This window comes from Taudactylus pleione, unplaced genomic scaffold, assembly GCF_031769625.1.
Source record: "Taudactylus pleione unplaced genomic scaffold, aTauple2 ptg001804l, whole genome shotgun sequence".
Classification (NCBI taxonomy): domain Eukaryota; kingdom Metazoa; phylum Chordata; class Amphibia; order Anura; family Myobatrachidae; genus Taudactylus; species Taudactylus pleione.
The window spans coordinates 208,494-224,555 of record NW_028286201.1 but is presented as its reverse complement, the minus strand read 5'-3'; the positions used below and the strand labels follow the sequence as shown (position 1 = coordinate 224,555).

General features: G+C 53.3%; 1 protein-coding gene across 1 annotated transcript in view; it reads right to left on the bottom strand.

Annotated features, from left to right (window-relative positions):
- Positions 1-16,062, bottom strand: part of RAB3GAP2 (RAB3 GTPase activating non-catalytic protein subunit 2) — a gene marked incomplete at its 5' end in the record, with an annotated part of 258,046 nt that overhangs the window by 162,084 nt on the left and 79,900 nt on the right. The window contains one exon of the mRNA XM_088465026.1: positions 8,837-8,934. Within this exon, the coding sequence (XP_088321152.1) occupies positions 8,837-8,934 (98 nt within the window). The remainder of the gene's footprint in view (positions 1-8,836; positions 8,935-16,062) is intronic.

The following is a 16,062-nucleotide window of genomic DNA, read 5'->3' as shown; positions in this document are numbered from 1 at the left end:
AGCAGTGCTGTACAGAATGAGGGGGAATGGGGAGAGCAGCGCTGTACAGAATGAGGGGGAATGGGGAGAGCAGCGCTGTACAGAATGAGGGGAATGGGGAGAGCAGCGCTGTACAGAATGAGGGGAATGGGGAGAGCAGCGCTGTACAGAATGAGGGGAATGGGGAGAGCAGCGCTGTACAGAATGAGGGGAATGGGGAGAGCAGCGCTGTACAGAATGAGGGGGAATGGGGAGAGCAGCGCTGTACAGAATGAGGGGAATGGGGAGAGCAGCGCTGTACAGAATGAGGGGAATGGGGAGAGCAGCGCTGTACAGAATTAGGGGAATGGGGAGAGCAGCGCTGTACAGAATGAGGGGGAATGGGGAGAGCAGCGCTGTACAGAATGAGGGGAATGAGGAGAGCAGCGCTGTACAGAATGAGGGGAATGGGGAGAGAAGCGCTGTACAGAATGAGGGGGACTGGGGAGAGCAGCGCTGTACAGAATGAGGGGGACTGGGGAGAGCAGCGCTGTACAGAATGAGGGGAATGGGGAGAGCAGCGCTGTACAGAATGAGGGGAATGGGGAGAGCAGCGCTGTCCAGAATGAGGGGAATGGGGAGAGCAGCGCTGTACAGAATTAGGGGGAATGGGGAGAGCAGCGCTGTACAGAATGAGGGGAATGGGGAGAGCAGCGCTGTACAGAATGAGGGGAATGGGGAGAGCAGCGCTGTACAGAATGAGGGGAATGGGGAGAGCAGCGCTGTACAGAATGAGGGGAATGGGGAGAGCAGCGCTGTACAGAATGAGGGGAATGGGGAGAGCAGCGCTGTACAGAATGAGGGGAATGGGGAGAGCAGCGCTGTACAGAATGAGGGGAATGAGGAGAGCAGCGCTGTACAGAATGAGGGGAATGGGGGGAGCAGCGCTGTACAGAATGAGGGGAATGGGGAGAGCAGCGCTGTACAGAATGAGGGGGAATGGGGGGAGCAGCGCTGTACAGAATGAGGGGAATGGGGAGAGCAGCGCTGTACAGAATGAGGGGAATGGGGAGAGCAGCGCTGTACAGAATGAGGGGAATGAGGAGAGCAGCGCTGTACAGAATGAGGGGAATGAGGAGAGCAGCGCTGTACAGAATGAGGGGAATGGGGAGAGCAGCACTGTACAGAATGAGGGGAATGGGGAGAGCAGCGCTGTACAGAATGAGGGGAATGGGGAGAGCAGCGCTGTACAGAATGAGGGGAATGGGGAGAGCAGCGCTGTACAGAATGAGGGGGAATGGGGAGAGCAGCGCTGTACAGAATGAGGGGAATGGGGAGAGCAGCGCTGTACAGAATGAGGGGAATGAGGAGAGCAGCGCTGTACAGAATGAGGGGAATGGGGAGAGCAGCGCTGTACAGAATGAGGGGAATGGGGAGAGCAGCGCTGTACAGAATGAGGGGGACTGGGGAGAGCAGAGCTGTACAGAATGAGGGGAATGGGGAGAGCAGCGCTGTACAGAATGAGGGGGAATGGGGAGAGCAGCGCTGTACAGAATGAGGGGAATGGGGAGAGCAGCGCTGTACAGAATGAGGGGAATGGGGAGAGCAGCGCTGTACAGAATGAGGGGAATGGGGAGAGCAGCGCTGTACAGAATGAGGGGAATGGGGAGAGCAGCGCTGTACAGAATTAGGGGAATCGGGAGAGCAGCGCTGTACAGAATGAGGGGAATGGGGAGAGCAGCGCTGTACAGAATGAGGGGAATGGGGAGAGCAGCGCTGTACAGAATGAGGGGAATGGGGAGAGCAGCGCTGTACAGAATGAGGGGAATGGGGAGAGCAGCGCTGTACAGAATGAGGGGAATGGGGAGAGCAGCGCTGTACAGAATGAGGGGAATGGGGAGAGCAGCGCTGTACAGAATGAGGGGGAATGGGGAGAGCAGCGCTGTACAGAATGAGGGGAATGGGGAGAGCAGCGCTGTACAGAATTAGGGGAATGGGGAGAGCAGCGCTGTACAGAATGAGGGGAATGGGGAGAGCAGCGCTGTACAGAATGAGGGGAATGGGGAGAGCAGCGCTGTACAGAATGAGGGGAATGGGGAGAGCAGCGCTGTACAGAATGAGGGGAATGAGGAGAGCAGCGCTGTACAGAATGAGGGGGAATGGGGAGAGCAGCGCTGTACAGAATGAGGGGAATGGGGAGAGCAGCGCTGTACAGAATGAGGGGAATGGGGAGAGCAGCGCTGTACAGAATGAGGGGAATGGGGAGAGCAGCGCTGTACAGAATGAGGGGAATGAGGAGAGCAGCGCTGTACAGAATGAGGGGGAATGGGGAGAGCAGCGCTGTACAGAATGAGGGGAATGGGGAGAGCAGCGCTGTACAGAATGAGGGGAATGGGGAGAGCAGCGCTGTACAGAATGAGGGGAATGGGGAGAGCAGCGCTGTACAGAATGAGGGGAATGGGGAGAGCAGCGCTGTACAGAATGAGGGGAATGGGGAGAGCAGCGCTGTACAGAATGAGGGGAATGGGGAGAGCAGCGCTGTACAGAATGAGGGGAATGGGGAGAGCAGCGCTGTACAGAATGAGGGGAATGGGGAGAGCAGCGCTGTACAGAATTAGGGGAATGGGGAGAGCAGCGCTGTACAGAATGAGGGGAATGGGGAGAGCAGCGCTGTACAGAATGAGGGGGAATGGGGAGAGCAGCGCTGTACAGAATGAGGGGGACTGGGGAGAGCAGCGCTGTACAGAATTAGGGGAATGGGGAGAGCAGCGCTGTACAGAATTAGGGGAATGGGGAGAGCAGCGCTGTACAGAATGAGGGGAATGGGGAGAGCAGCGCTGTACAGAATGAGGGGAATGGGGAGAGCAGCGCTGTACAGAATGAGGGGAATGGGGAGAGCAGCGCTGTACAGAATGAGGGGAATGGGGAGAGCAGCGCTGTACAGAATTAGGGGAATGGGGAGAGCAGCGCTGTACAGAATGAGGGGAATGGGGAGAGCAGCGCTGTACAGAATGAGGGGAATGGGGAGAGCAGCGCTGTACAGAATGAGGGGAATGGGGAGAGCAGCGCTGTACAGAATGAGGGGAATGGGGAGAGCAGCGCTGTACAGAATGAGGGGAATGAGGAGAGCAGCGCTGTACAGAATGAGGGGGAATGGGGAGAGCAGCGCTGTACAGAATGAGGGGAATGGGGAGAGCAGCGCTGTACAGAATGAGGGGAATGGGGAGAGCAGCACTGTACAGAATGAGGGGAATGGGGAGAGCAGCGCTGTACAGAATGAGGGGGAATGGGGAGAGCAGCGCTGTACAGAATGAGGGGAATGGGGAGAGCAGCGCTGTACAGAATTAGGGGAATGGGGAGAGCAGCGCTGTACAGAATGAGGGGAATGAGGAGAGCAGCGCTGTACAGAATGAGGGGGAATGGGGAGAGCAGCACTGTACAGAATTAGGGGAATGGGGAGAGCAGCGCTGTACAGAATTAGGGGAATGGGGAGAGCAGCGCTGTACAGAATTAGGGGAATGGGGAGAGCAGCGCTGTACAGAATGAGGGGAATGGGGAGAGCAGCGCTGTACAGAATGAGGGGGACTGGGGAGAGCAGCGCTGTACAGAATTAGGGGAATGGGGAGAGCAGCGCTGTACAGAATTAGGGGAATGGGGAGAGCAGCGCTGTACAGAATGAGGGGAATGGGGAGAGCAGCGCTGTACAGAATGAGGGGAATGGGGAGAGCAGCGCTGTACAGAATTAGGGGAATGGGGAGAGCAGCGCTGTACAGAATGAGGGGGAATGGGGAGAGCAGCGCTGTACAGAATGAGGGGAATGGGGAGAGCAGCGCTGTACAGAATGAGGGGAATGGGGAGAGCAGCGCTGTACAGAATTAGGGGAATGGGGAGAGCAGCGCTGTACAGAATGAGGGGAATGGGGAGAGCAGCGCTGTACAGAATTAGGGGAATGGGGAGAGCAGCGCTGTACAGAATTAGGGGAATGGGGAGAGCAGCGCTGTACAGAATTAGGGGAATGGGGAGAGCAGCGCTGTACAGAATTAGGGGAATGGGGAGAGCAGCGCTGTACAGAATTAGGGGAATGGGGAGAGCAGCGCTGTACAGAATTAGGGGAATGGGGAGAGCAGCGCTGTACAGAATTAGGGGAATGGGGAGAGCAGCGCTGTACAGAATGAGGGGAATGGGGAGAGCAGCGCTGTACAGAATTAGGGGAATGGGGAGAGCAGCGCTGTACAGAATGAGGGGAATGTGGAGAGCAGCGCTGTACAGAATGAGGGGAATGGGGAGAGCAGCGCTGTACAGAATGAGGGGAATGGGGAGAGCAGCGCTGTACAGAATGAGGGGAATGGGGAGAGCAGCGCTGTACAGAATGAGGGGAATGGGGAGAGCAGCGCTGTACAGAATGAGGGGAATGGGGAGAGCAGCGCTGTACAGAATGAGGGGAATGGGGAGAGCAGCGCTGTACAGAATGAGGGGAATGGGGAGAGCAGCGCTGTACAGAATGAGGGGAATGGGGAGAGCAGCGCTGTACAGAATTAGGGGAATGGGGAGAGCAGCGCTGTACAGAATTAGGGGAATGGGGAGAGCAGCGCTGTACAGAATGAGGGGAATGGGGAGAGCAGCGCTGTACAGAATGAGGGGAATGGGGAGAGCAGCGCTGTACAGAATGAGGGGAATGGGGAGAGCAGCGCTGTACAGAATGAGGGGAATGGGGAGAGCAGCGCTGTACAGAATGAGGGGAATGGGGAGAGCAGCGCTGTACAGAATGAGGGGAATGGGGAGAGCAGCGCTGTACAGAATGAGGGGAATGGGGAGAGCAGCGCTGTACAGAATGAGGGGAATGGGGAGAGCAGCGCTGTACAGAATTAGGGGAATGGGGAGAGCAGCGCTGTACAGAATGAGGGGAATGGGGAGAGCAGCGCTGTACAGAATTAGGGGAATGGGGAGAGCAGCACTGTACAGAATGAGGGGAATGGGGAGAGCAGCGCTGTACAGAATTAGGGGAATGGGGAGAGCAGCGCTGTACAGAATGAGGGGAATGGGGAGAGCAGCGCTGTACAGAATTAGGGGAATGGGGAGAGCAGCGCTGTACAGAATGAGGGGAATGGGGAGAGCAGCGCTGTACAGAATGAGGGGAATGGGGAGAGCAGCGCTGTACAGAATGAGGGGAATGGGGAGAGCAGCGCTGTACAGAATGAGGGGAATGGGGAGAGCAGCGCTGTACAGAATTAGGGGAATGGGGAGAGCAGCGCTGTACAGAATGAGGGGAATGGGGAGAGCAGCGCTGTACAGAATTAGGGGAATGGGGAGAGCAGCCCTGTACAGAATGAGGGGAATGGGGAGAGCAGCGCTGTACAGAATGAGGGGAATGGGGAGAGCAGCGCTGTACAGAATTAGGGGAATGGGGAGAGCAGCGCTGTACAGAATGAGGGGAATGGGGAGAGCAGCGCTGTACAGAATTAGGGGAATGGGGAGAGCAGCGCTGTACAGAATGAGGGGAATGGGGAGAGCAGCGCTGTACAGAATTAGGGGAATGGGGAGAGCAGCGCTGTACAGAATTAGGGGAATGGGGAGAGCAGCGCTGTACAGAATTAGGGGAATGGGGAGAGCAGCGCTGTACAGAATTAGGGGAATGGGGAGAGCAGCGCTGTACAGAATTAGGGGAATGGGGAGAGCAGCGCTGTACAGAATTAGGGGAATGGGGAGAGCAGCGCTGTACAGAATTAGGGGAATGGGGAGAGCAGCGCTGTACAGAATGAGGGGAATGGGGAGAGCAGCGCTGTACAGAATTAGGGGAATGGGGAGAGCAGCGCTGTACAGAATGAGGGGAATGTGGAGAGCAGCGCTGTACAGAATGAGGGGAATGGGGAGAGCAGCGCTGTACAGAATGAGGGGAATGGGGAGAGCAGCGCTGTACAGAATGAGGGGAATGGGGAGAGCAGCGCTGTACAGAATGAGGGGAATGGGGAGAGCAGCGCTGTACAGAATGAGGGGAATGGGGAGAGCAGCGCTGTACAGAATGAGGGGAATGGGGAGAGCAGCGCTGTACAGAATGAGGGGAATGGGGAGAGCAGCGCTGTACAGAATGAGGGGAATGGGGAGAGCAGCGCTGTACAGAATTAGGGGAATGGGGAGAGCAGCGCTGTACAGAATTAGGGGAATGGGGAGAGCAGCGCTGTACAGAATTAGGGGAATGGGGAGAGCAGCGCTGTACAGAATGAGGGGAATGGGGAGAGCAGCGCTGTACAGAATGAGGGGAATGGGGAGAGCAGCGCTGTACAGAATGAGGGGAATGGGGAGAGCAGCGCTGTACAGAATGAGGGGAATGGGGAGAGCAGCGCTGTACAGAATGAGGGGAATGGGGAGAGCAGCGCTGTACAGAATGAGGGGAATGGGGAGAGCAGCGCTGTACAGAATGAGGGGAATGGGGAGAGCAGCGCTGTACAGAATTAGGGGAATGGGGAGAGCAGCGCTGTACAGAATGAGGGGAATGGGGAGAGCAGCGCTGTACAGAATTAGGGGAATGGGGAGAGCAGCACTGTACAGAATGAGGGGAATGGGGAGAGCAGCGCTGTACAGAATTAGGGGAATGGGGAGAGCAGCGCTGTACAGAATGAGGGGAATGGGGAGAGCAGCGCTGTACAGAATTAGGGGAATGGGGAGAGCAGCGCTGTACAGAATGAGGGGAATGGGGAGAGCAGCGCTGTACAGAATGAGGGGAATGGGGAGAGCAGCGCTGTACAGAATGAGGGGAATGGGGAGAGCAGCGCTGTACAGAATGAGGGGAATGGGGAGAGCAGCGCTGTACAGAATTAGGGGAATGGGGAGAGCAGCGCTGTACAGAATGAGGGGAATGGGGAGAGCAGCGCTGTACAGAATTAGGGGAATGGGGAGAGCAGCCCTGTACAGAATGAGGGGAATGGGGAGAGCAGCGCTGTACAGAATGAGGGGAATGGGGAGAGCAGCGCTGTACAGAATGAGGGGAATGGGGAGAGCAGCGCTGTACAGAATTAGGGGAATGGGGAGAGCAGCGCTGTACAGAATGAGGGGAATGGGGAGAGCAGCGCTGTACAGAATTAGGGGAATGGGGAGAGCAGCGCTGTACAGAATGAGGGGAATGGGGAGAGCAGCGCTGTACAGAATGAGGGGAATGGGGAGAGCAGCGCTGTACAGAATGAGGGGAATGGGGAGAGCAGCGCTGTACAGAATTAGGGGAATGGGGAGAGCAGCGCTGTACAGAATGAGGGGAATGGGGAGAGCAGCGCTGTACAGAATTAGGGGAATGGGGAGAGCAGCACTGTACAGAATGAGGGGAATGGGGAGAGCAGCGCTGTACAGAATTAGGGGAATGGGGAGAGCAGCGCTGTACAGAATGAGGGGAATGGGGAGAGCAGCGCTGTACAGAATTAGGGGAATGGGGAGAGCAGCGCTGTACAGAATGAGGGGAATGGGGAGAGCAGCGCTGTACAGAATGAGGGGAATGGGGAGAGCAGCGCTGTACAGAATGAGGGGAATGGGGAGAGCAGCGCTGTACAGAATGAGGGGAATGGGGAGAGCAGCGCTGTACAGAATTAGGGGAATGGGGAGAGCAGCGCTGTACAGAATGAGGGGAATGGGGAGAGCAGCGCTGTACAGAATTAGGGGAATGGGGAGAGCAGCCCTGTACAGAATGAGGGGAATGGGGAGAGCAGCGCTGTACAGAATGAGGGGAATGGGGAGAGCAGCGCTGTACAGAATGAGGGGAATGGGGAGAGCAGCGCTGTACAGAATGAGGGGAATGGGGAGAGCAGCGCTGTACAGAATGAGGGGAATGGGGAGAGCAGCGCTGTACAGAATGAGGGGAATGGGGAGAGCAGCGCTGTACAGAATGAGGGGAATGGGGAGAGCAGCGCTGTACAGAATGAGGGGAATGGGGAGAGCAGCGCTGTACAGAATTAGGGGAATGGGGAGAGCAATAATAAAGTGCATCTCTATTGACTGCTTGCCATAAAATTTAAATATACAACTGTTCTAAAAAATATATAATGTTAATGAATTATTCACCACTTCCAAGACTTTAAAAATACCGGTGTGAATCCAGTAAGAATAAATATAAAATCACTAATATAAAAATTAAGCAGTACCGCAATAAACATGAACAAAGGATGCACAATAAACATGTTTTAGAATTGAGCTGAATACCACATTTCAGAAAATACTCAAATAAATCCAAATGTAACAGTCTGCCGCAAGCCGCCCCGCTCCCCAGTCTGCCGCAAGCCGCCCCGCTCCCCAGTCTGCCGCAAGCCGCCCCGCTCCCCAGTCTGCCGCAAGCCGCCCCGCTCCCCAGTCTGCCGCAAGCCGCCCCGCTCCCCAGTCTGCCGCAAGCCGCCCCGCTCCCCAGTCTGCCGCAAGCCGCCCCGCTCCCCAGTCTGCCGCAAGCCGCCCCGCTCCCCAGTCTGCCGCAAGCCGCCCCGCTCCCCAGTCTGCCGCAAGCCGCCCCGCTCCCCAGTCTGCCACAAGCCGCCCCGCTCCCCAGTCTGCACGGAAAAGGATGTGAAGCTCTGGAAAACAACATACTAATAGACCCAGCTCGATGTCTCGCAATGGCGCACGGTACGGCTTTCCACCAGCTACTGGCTGCTGCTCATTGTCTGCTAAACGCACTGTTAGAGAGGACACGGGTCTCTTTCATTTGTTTATTAAAATGGTGCTGGAGGGACCGGAGTAATATTTCTCATCTGTGATTTTAGTCCCTGGAAACAATAACTCTGTGTCCAGCTCAATAAAAGAGTCGCAGACGGAACTCTAAGGAATCTGTGGAACCAAAATCTGACCCAGATGTATCTCAGAGACAATAGCAAGGACACAATGTAATGGTAACACAGACTTATCATACCAGTAAGAGCTGGGGGCTGAGGGATGCGTTCTCCAGGGTCTCACACATCTCCTGCGTGGGGCACTCGCCGTGCAGACATTTCCAGAAGAAGAAGTTCCCTGTGAGAAAATAAAGCAACAAACTAGTCATTGCTAGGGGGTCCGATCAAACATTGGAGACCCTTCCCCAAGTATTCTCCTACTGCATTACAGCCATGTGTCACTACGGCAGGGCGTCCGATCAAACATTGGAGACCCTTCCCCAAGTGTTCCCCTACTGCATTACAGCCATGTGTCACTACTGCAGGTCGTCCGATCAAACATTGGAGACCCTTCCCCAAGTGTTCCCCTACTGCATTACAGCCATGTGTCACTACGGCAGGTCGTCCGATCAAACATTGGAGACCCTTCCCCAAGTGTTCCCCTACTGCATTACAGCCATGTGTCACTACTGCAGGTCGTCCGATCAAACATTGGAGACCCTTCCCCAAGTGTTCCCCTACTGCATTACAGCCATGTGTCACTACGGCAGGTCGTCCGATCAAACATTGGAGACCCTTCCCCAAGTGTTCCCCTACTGCATTACAGCCATGTGTCACTACTGCAGGTCGTCCGATCAAATATTGGAGACCCTTCCCCAAGTGTTCCCCTACTGCATTACAGCCATGTGTCACTACGGCAGGTCGTCCGATCAAACATTGGAGACCCTTCCCCAAGTGTTCCCCTACTGCATTACAGCCATGTGTCACTACTGCAGGTCGTCCGATCAAACATTGGAGACCCTTCCCCAAGTGTTCCCCTACTGCATTACAGCCATGTGTCACTACGGCAGGACGTCCGATCAAACATTGGAGACCCTTCCCCAAGTGTTCCCCACTACTGCAGGACGTCCGATCAAACATTGGAGACCCTTCCCCAAGTGTTCCCCTACAGCATTACAGCCATGTGTCACTACGGCAGGGCGTCCGATCAAACATTGGAGACCCTTCCCCAAGTGTTCTCCTACTGCATTACAGCCATGTGTCACTACTGCAGGTCGTCCGATCAAACATTGGAGACCCTTCCCCAAGTGTTCCCCTACTGCATTACAGCCATGTGTCACTACGGCAGGTCGTCCGATCAAACATTGGAGACCCTTCCCCAAGTGTTCCCCTACTGCATTACAGCCATGTGTCACTACTGCAGGTCGTCCGATCAAATATTGGAGACCCTTCCCCAAGTGTTCCCCTACTGCATTACAGCCATGTGTCACTACTGCAGGTCGTCCGATCAAACATTGGAGACCCTTCCCCAAGTGTTCCCCTACTGCATTACAGCCATGTGTCACTACTGCAGGTCGTCCGATCAAACATTGGAGACCCTTCCCCAAGTGTTCTCCTACAGCATTACAGCCATGTGTCACTACTGCAGGTCGTCCGATCAAACATTGGAGACCCTTCCCCAAGTGTTCTCTTACAGCATTACAGCCATGTGTCACTACGGCAGGACGTCCGATCAAACATTGGAGACCCTTCCCCAAGTGTTCCCCACTACTGCAGGACGTCCGATCAAACATTGGAGACCCTTCCCCAAGTGTTCCCCTACAGCATTACAGCCATGTGTCACTACGGCAGGGCGTCCGATCAAACATTGGAGACCCTTCCCCAAGTGTTCTCCTACTGCATTACAGCCATGTGTCACTACTGCAGGTCGTCCGATCAAACATTGGAGACCCTTCCCCAAGTGTTCCCCTACTGCATTACAGCCATGTGTCACTACGGCAGGTCGTCCGATCAAACATTGGAGACCCTTCCCCAAGTGTTCCCCTACTGCATTACAGCCATGTGTCACTACTGCAGGTCGTCCGATCAAATATTGGAGACCCTTCCCCAAGTGTTCCCCTACTGCATTACAGCCATGTGTCACTACGGCAGGTCGTCCGATCAAACATTGGAGACCCTTCCCCAAGTGTTCCCCTACTGCATTACAGCCATGTGTCACTACTGCAGGTCGTCCGATCAAACATTGGAGACCCTTCCCCAAGTGTTCCCCTACTGCATTACAGCCATGTGTCACTACTGCAGGTCGTCCGATCAAACATTGGAGACCCTTCCCCAAGTGTTCTCCTACAGCATTACAGCCATGTGTCACTACTGCAGGTCGTCCGATCAAACATTGGAGACCCTTCCCCAAGTGTTCTCTTACAGCATTACAGCCATGTGTCACTACGGCAGGACGTCCGATCAAACATTGGAGACCCTTCCCCAAGTGTTCCCCACTACTGCAGGACGTCCGATCAAACATTGGAGACCCTTCCCCAAGTGTTCCCCTACAGCATTACAGCCATGTGTCACTACGGCAGGGCGTCCGATCAAACATTGGAGACCCTTCCCCAAGTGTTCTCCTACTGCATTACAGCCATGTGTCACTACTGCAGGTCGTCCGATCAAACATTGGAGACCCTTCCCCAAGTGTTCCCCTACTGCATTACAGCCATGTGTCACTACGGCAGGTCGTCCGATCAAACATTGGAGACCCTTCCCCAAGTGTTCCCCTACTGTATTACAGCCATGTGTCACTACTGCAGGGGGTCCGATTAAACATTGGAGACCCTTCCCCAAGTGTTTCCCTACTGCATTACAGGCATGTGTCACTACTGCAGGGGGTCCGATTAAACATTGGAGACCCTTCCCCAAGTGTTTCCCTACTGCATTACAGGCATGTGTCACTACTGCAGGGGGTCCGATCAAACATTGGAGACCCTTCCCCAAGTGTTCTCCTACAGCATTACAGCCATGTGTCACTACAGCAGGGGGTCCGATCAAACATTGGAGACCCTTCCCCAAGTGTTCTCCTACAGCATTACAGCCATGTGTCACTACTGCAGGGGGTCCGATCAAACATTGGAGACCCTTCCCCAAGTGTTCCTCTACTGTAAAAAACACAATGTGCAGTGCTGACACTCCTCCCAGGGTGAATCTTATTGGCTCTCAGGAAAGAGGACTGTCCCATGTTATGCTGCCTCCCCAGACTGCACAATATAAACCATGCAACCAAGGCCGGATTAAGGTCTGTGGGGGTCCCTGGGCAACAAACTTTTGGGGGCCCCAATCAATAAAATCAAAGTGAATATGGGCGATGTTATAAAGAAAAGGTATAATGTATCAACCAGCATTGTGAATATATATATTCTGTGTGTATTGTATATATGATATGTGTGTATATATATATATATATATATATATATATATAGATTAAATGTATGCATGTGTGTGTGTCTGGTTATATATATATTCCATACACACACTCTGTATATTGTGTGTATTGTATATATGTAAAAAAAAAAAAATGATATAACTACACACATACAATTTAAATGCATGTGTATACCTGTATATATACACATACATACGTGCATATAATATATATAATAATGTGTGCGGTGGTGGGACAGCAGGCTACCTGTCCTTCAGCTCACAGGCTGACTGCTCTTCTGTTCGACGGCCCACCCCTCGGGGAAGCGCTGAGGCAGGGTATATGGATCCTCAATCGTCCGACTCAGCTGCTATGCCCGCACGCAGTGCACGGTAGGCACATTTGACGTCATAATCTCACGAGACTGTGACTGTCACTGTAGTGAGTCTGCTGAGTCCAAGACGGTCGCTGTAGTATAAGAGAACAGCTGATCTGTCGGGGACAGCAGCGGGGAAATGTTAGTAGAAGCGGCCGGGGATCGGGGACAGTGTGTGGGGGCCCCGGGACGACCGCCCCTGTCGCCGTGCCCTTAATCCGGCCCTGCATGCATCACTGTATTCATTATTAGAGTATTATCAGGGTGACACAGACAGTGGGTCATGTCCTGGCTCCTTATCTTCTCTATATGGCCCTTTTCCTTCCTTGGTTTTCACCCAGATGCATATAAAGAAGGTGGGAATGGGGCTTAATTTTTGACTGTGAGGGATAGCGTCAGCTTCACCCCTAAATCCGACAGCTTCAAACCAGGAAGGTCCTCATCTTGTTCAGAGGACTAAATGGAACCTGGGCTCGTCCTAGGACAAAAACCTAACCAACAGTCTGATTCCCTGCGCGTGAAGATTTTCAACCTGTCATTTTCTTATTATTTATTAAGATAAAAATGAGATATGGTAAGAACTTACCTTTGTTATCTCTCTTTCTTCGAAGTCCATAGGGTCCACGGGGAGACCTTGGGTATAGCTGGATCTGGATCCACGGGCACCACGCAGTTAAAAGCTTTAGCTCCCAGAATGCACTGGGTCCATCCTCCTCTATACCCTGCAACCGAGCCACAGGCACCTCAGTTGGTAAGTAGCCAAGGCCGGAGGAGGAAAAAGAGAGAAGGAAGACTGGAACACTCGAGAATCATATTCAAAGAAAGAGAGACGGAAAACCGGTGACCAGTAACAGTCCAAATGAAGCCAGGTGGGCGCCCTGTGGATCCCTATGGACTTCGAAGAAACAGAGATAACAAAGGTAAGTTCTTACCATATCTCTCATTTTCTTGTTCAGGGTCCATAGGCTCCACAGGGAGACTTTGGGGATGTCCCAAAGCAGTCCTTTTAAGGGTGGGTACGCTCCTGCGCTGAGAGGAGAATCCGGCGCCCAAAGGAAGCATCCTGAGAGGCAAAGGTGTCAAATGCATAGAACCAAAGAAAGGTCTGGATGGAAGACCACGTGGCTGCCTTGCAGAGCTGAACAGCCGCGGCGAGCCACCCACGAGAGGCCCACAGACCGAGTAGAATGAGCTTTAACAAAAGCTGGAACAGGAAGGCCTTCCTGTGTATAAGCTTCTGAGATAGTCATACGAAGCCATCTAGCCAATGTTTGTTTGTTGGCTGGCCATCCCCTCTTATGGAATCCAAATAGTATAAATAAGGATTCCGATTTCCGAAGGGAACTGGTCCGATCCACATATATCCAGAGAGCACGGACCACATACTGGTGACTGAAGCCGGGACAATAATTTCCTGGTTAATGAGGAAATTAAAAACCACTTTAGGAAGGAACCCAGGGTGAGTGCGAAGCACAGCCCTGTCCTGGTGAAATATCAGGAAGGGAGGACGATAAGATAGCGCCCCCAACTCTGATACCGTCTCCTTGCCAGGAGAAAAAGCCACTTAGCCGTCAACCACTTGAGCTCCACTGAATCTAGTGGTTCAAATGGAGGGCCTGCAGAACTATTGCCAAATCCAAAGGCGCCACTGGGGGGACAAAGGGAGGTTGAATCCGGAGGACACCTTGGAAAAATGGTGATAATGTCCGGAAGCAGAGCTATCCTTCGGTGGAACCACACAGACAGTGCAGAGACTTTCAACGAAGCCAGTCGTAGGTCAAGTTCCCCAAAAAATTGAAGGAATGCTAGTATCCTGGAAATACGAAACACCTGAGGGTCGTAATCCCGTGTGTGACACCACTCAAAATAGGTATGCCACACTCTATGGTATATTCTGGCTGAGGCAGGCTTGCGTGCCCGAAGCATCGTGCTGATAACAGAACTAGAGAATCCCTTGTACCTAAAGATGAAAGTCTCAAAAGCCACGCCGTGAAAGACAAACGACCCAGGTCCGGGTAAAGGAAAGGACCATGAGACAGGTCCGGACGTTGAGGCAGCAGGAACGGAGTGTCGATGGAGAAACTCCGAAGATCTGAGTACAAATGACGTCTGGGCCAAGCTGGAGCCAGCAGCATGACCGTGCCTACGTCTTGTTTGAACTTCCGAAGAAGTCGAGGAAGGAGGGAGGAAACAGGTACACAAACCGGAAGATCCACCGCACCGACAGAGCGTCCACCAAGCTTGCTTCGGCATCTCTTGTTCTGGACCCGTACACTGGCAACTTGTGATTGTGACGGGAGGCCATGAGGTCCACCTATGGAAAGGCCCCATTTGTTTACAAGGAGTTGAAACACCTCTTGATGAAGAAATCATTCCCCTGGATGCACTTCGTGACGGCTGAGGAAGTCCGCTTCCCAACTGAGATGACACTCTGCCCAAGTCAGGATGCGTGATACTTGACATTGCTGCCCGACTTCAAGTGCCTCCCTGATGGTTGATGTAGGCCACCGTGGTGGCGTTGTCTGACTGAACTTGCACGGCTTTTCTGTGAAGAACGTGTCCTGTCATCATGAAGGCCTTGTACACAGCCCGGAGTTCTAATATGCTGATTGGAAGGATCACTTCGAACACTGTCCAACAGCCCTACAATGAGTTCGGGCCTGTAACCCCGCCTCAGCCCCTTAGACTGGCATCTGTTGTTAGAAGTACCCAGTCCGGGATCCAAAAGGGGCGACCCTTGGTGAGATGAGTCGTTGGTAGCCACCAAGACAGCGACAGACACACTTCTGGAGACACCAGCGTCTTGAGTCCTGATCCGGTGAGGTAACCCATTCCACTTGGAAAGTATCAGCCCCTGCAAGGGCCTGGAATGTAACTGGGCATATTCCACCATGTCGAATGTGGACACCATGGATCCTAGAACCCTCATCGCCGAGTGGACAGACACCTGGCGACTTTGCAGGCAACTGCAAACCTGCAGTTGTAAAGAGGAGATCTTTTCTAGGGTGAGAAAGATTCTTTGATGCTGAGAATCCACAAAGGCTCCCAAAATAATCATCCTCTGTGAAGGAATTAGGGAGGACTTTTTCCAATTGATCAGCCACCCGTGCGCCTGCAGTCAGGCTATTTTCAGGTGCAGACTGTTACGGACTGGGATTTTTGTGGACCCGAGGTGGAAACATAAGTGGAAGCAGGAACAGATGTAAATTGGAAAGTTGGTTCTTTTATATGGACATTAGCAGCAATGAAAATATACAGATAGTAACTAGAGTCCCAATGTAATAAACTTAGAACGGGGGTACAGTATGTGGATGATAGGTCACTGTAGTGGGAGAGAACAAAGTCAATGTCCAGGAAAGTGGCAGAGATGTCTAAACTGAAATCCAGAAATGATGCAAATATGGATGAGATTTCCTGATGTCCTGTATAATGGCTTGAATGAGATATCCTTGATGAATGGCTGAACGAGGAGTTTAACGACAGGTTCAGAACACAGGAGTGGGTACCTTGTGGGAGACAGGGCAGTCACCACCGGACTGGAGGCTGTGGAACTGGTCAGAGCGGTGCTGGGAGGTCTGTGGTAGCTGATTAGCTGACAGGAGGTAGCACCGAAGCAGGAACAAGGCTTAGGAGCACAGGGAACTCTCTAACAGCAAGCTGTGAAACACGTTGCACTGGCAACTACAGGGAGCTCCAAA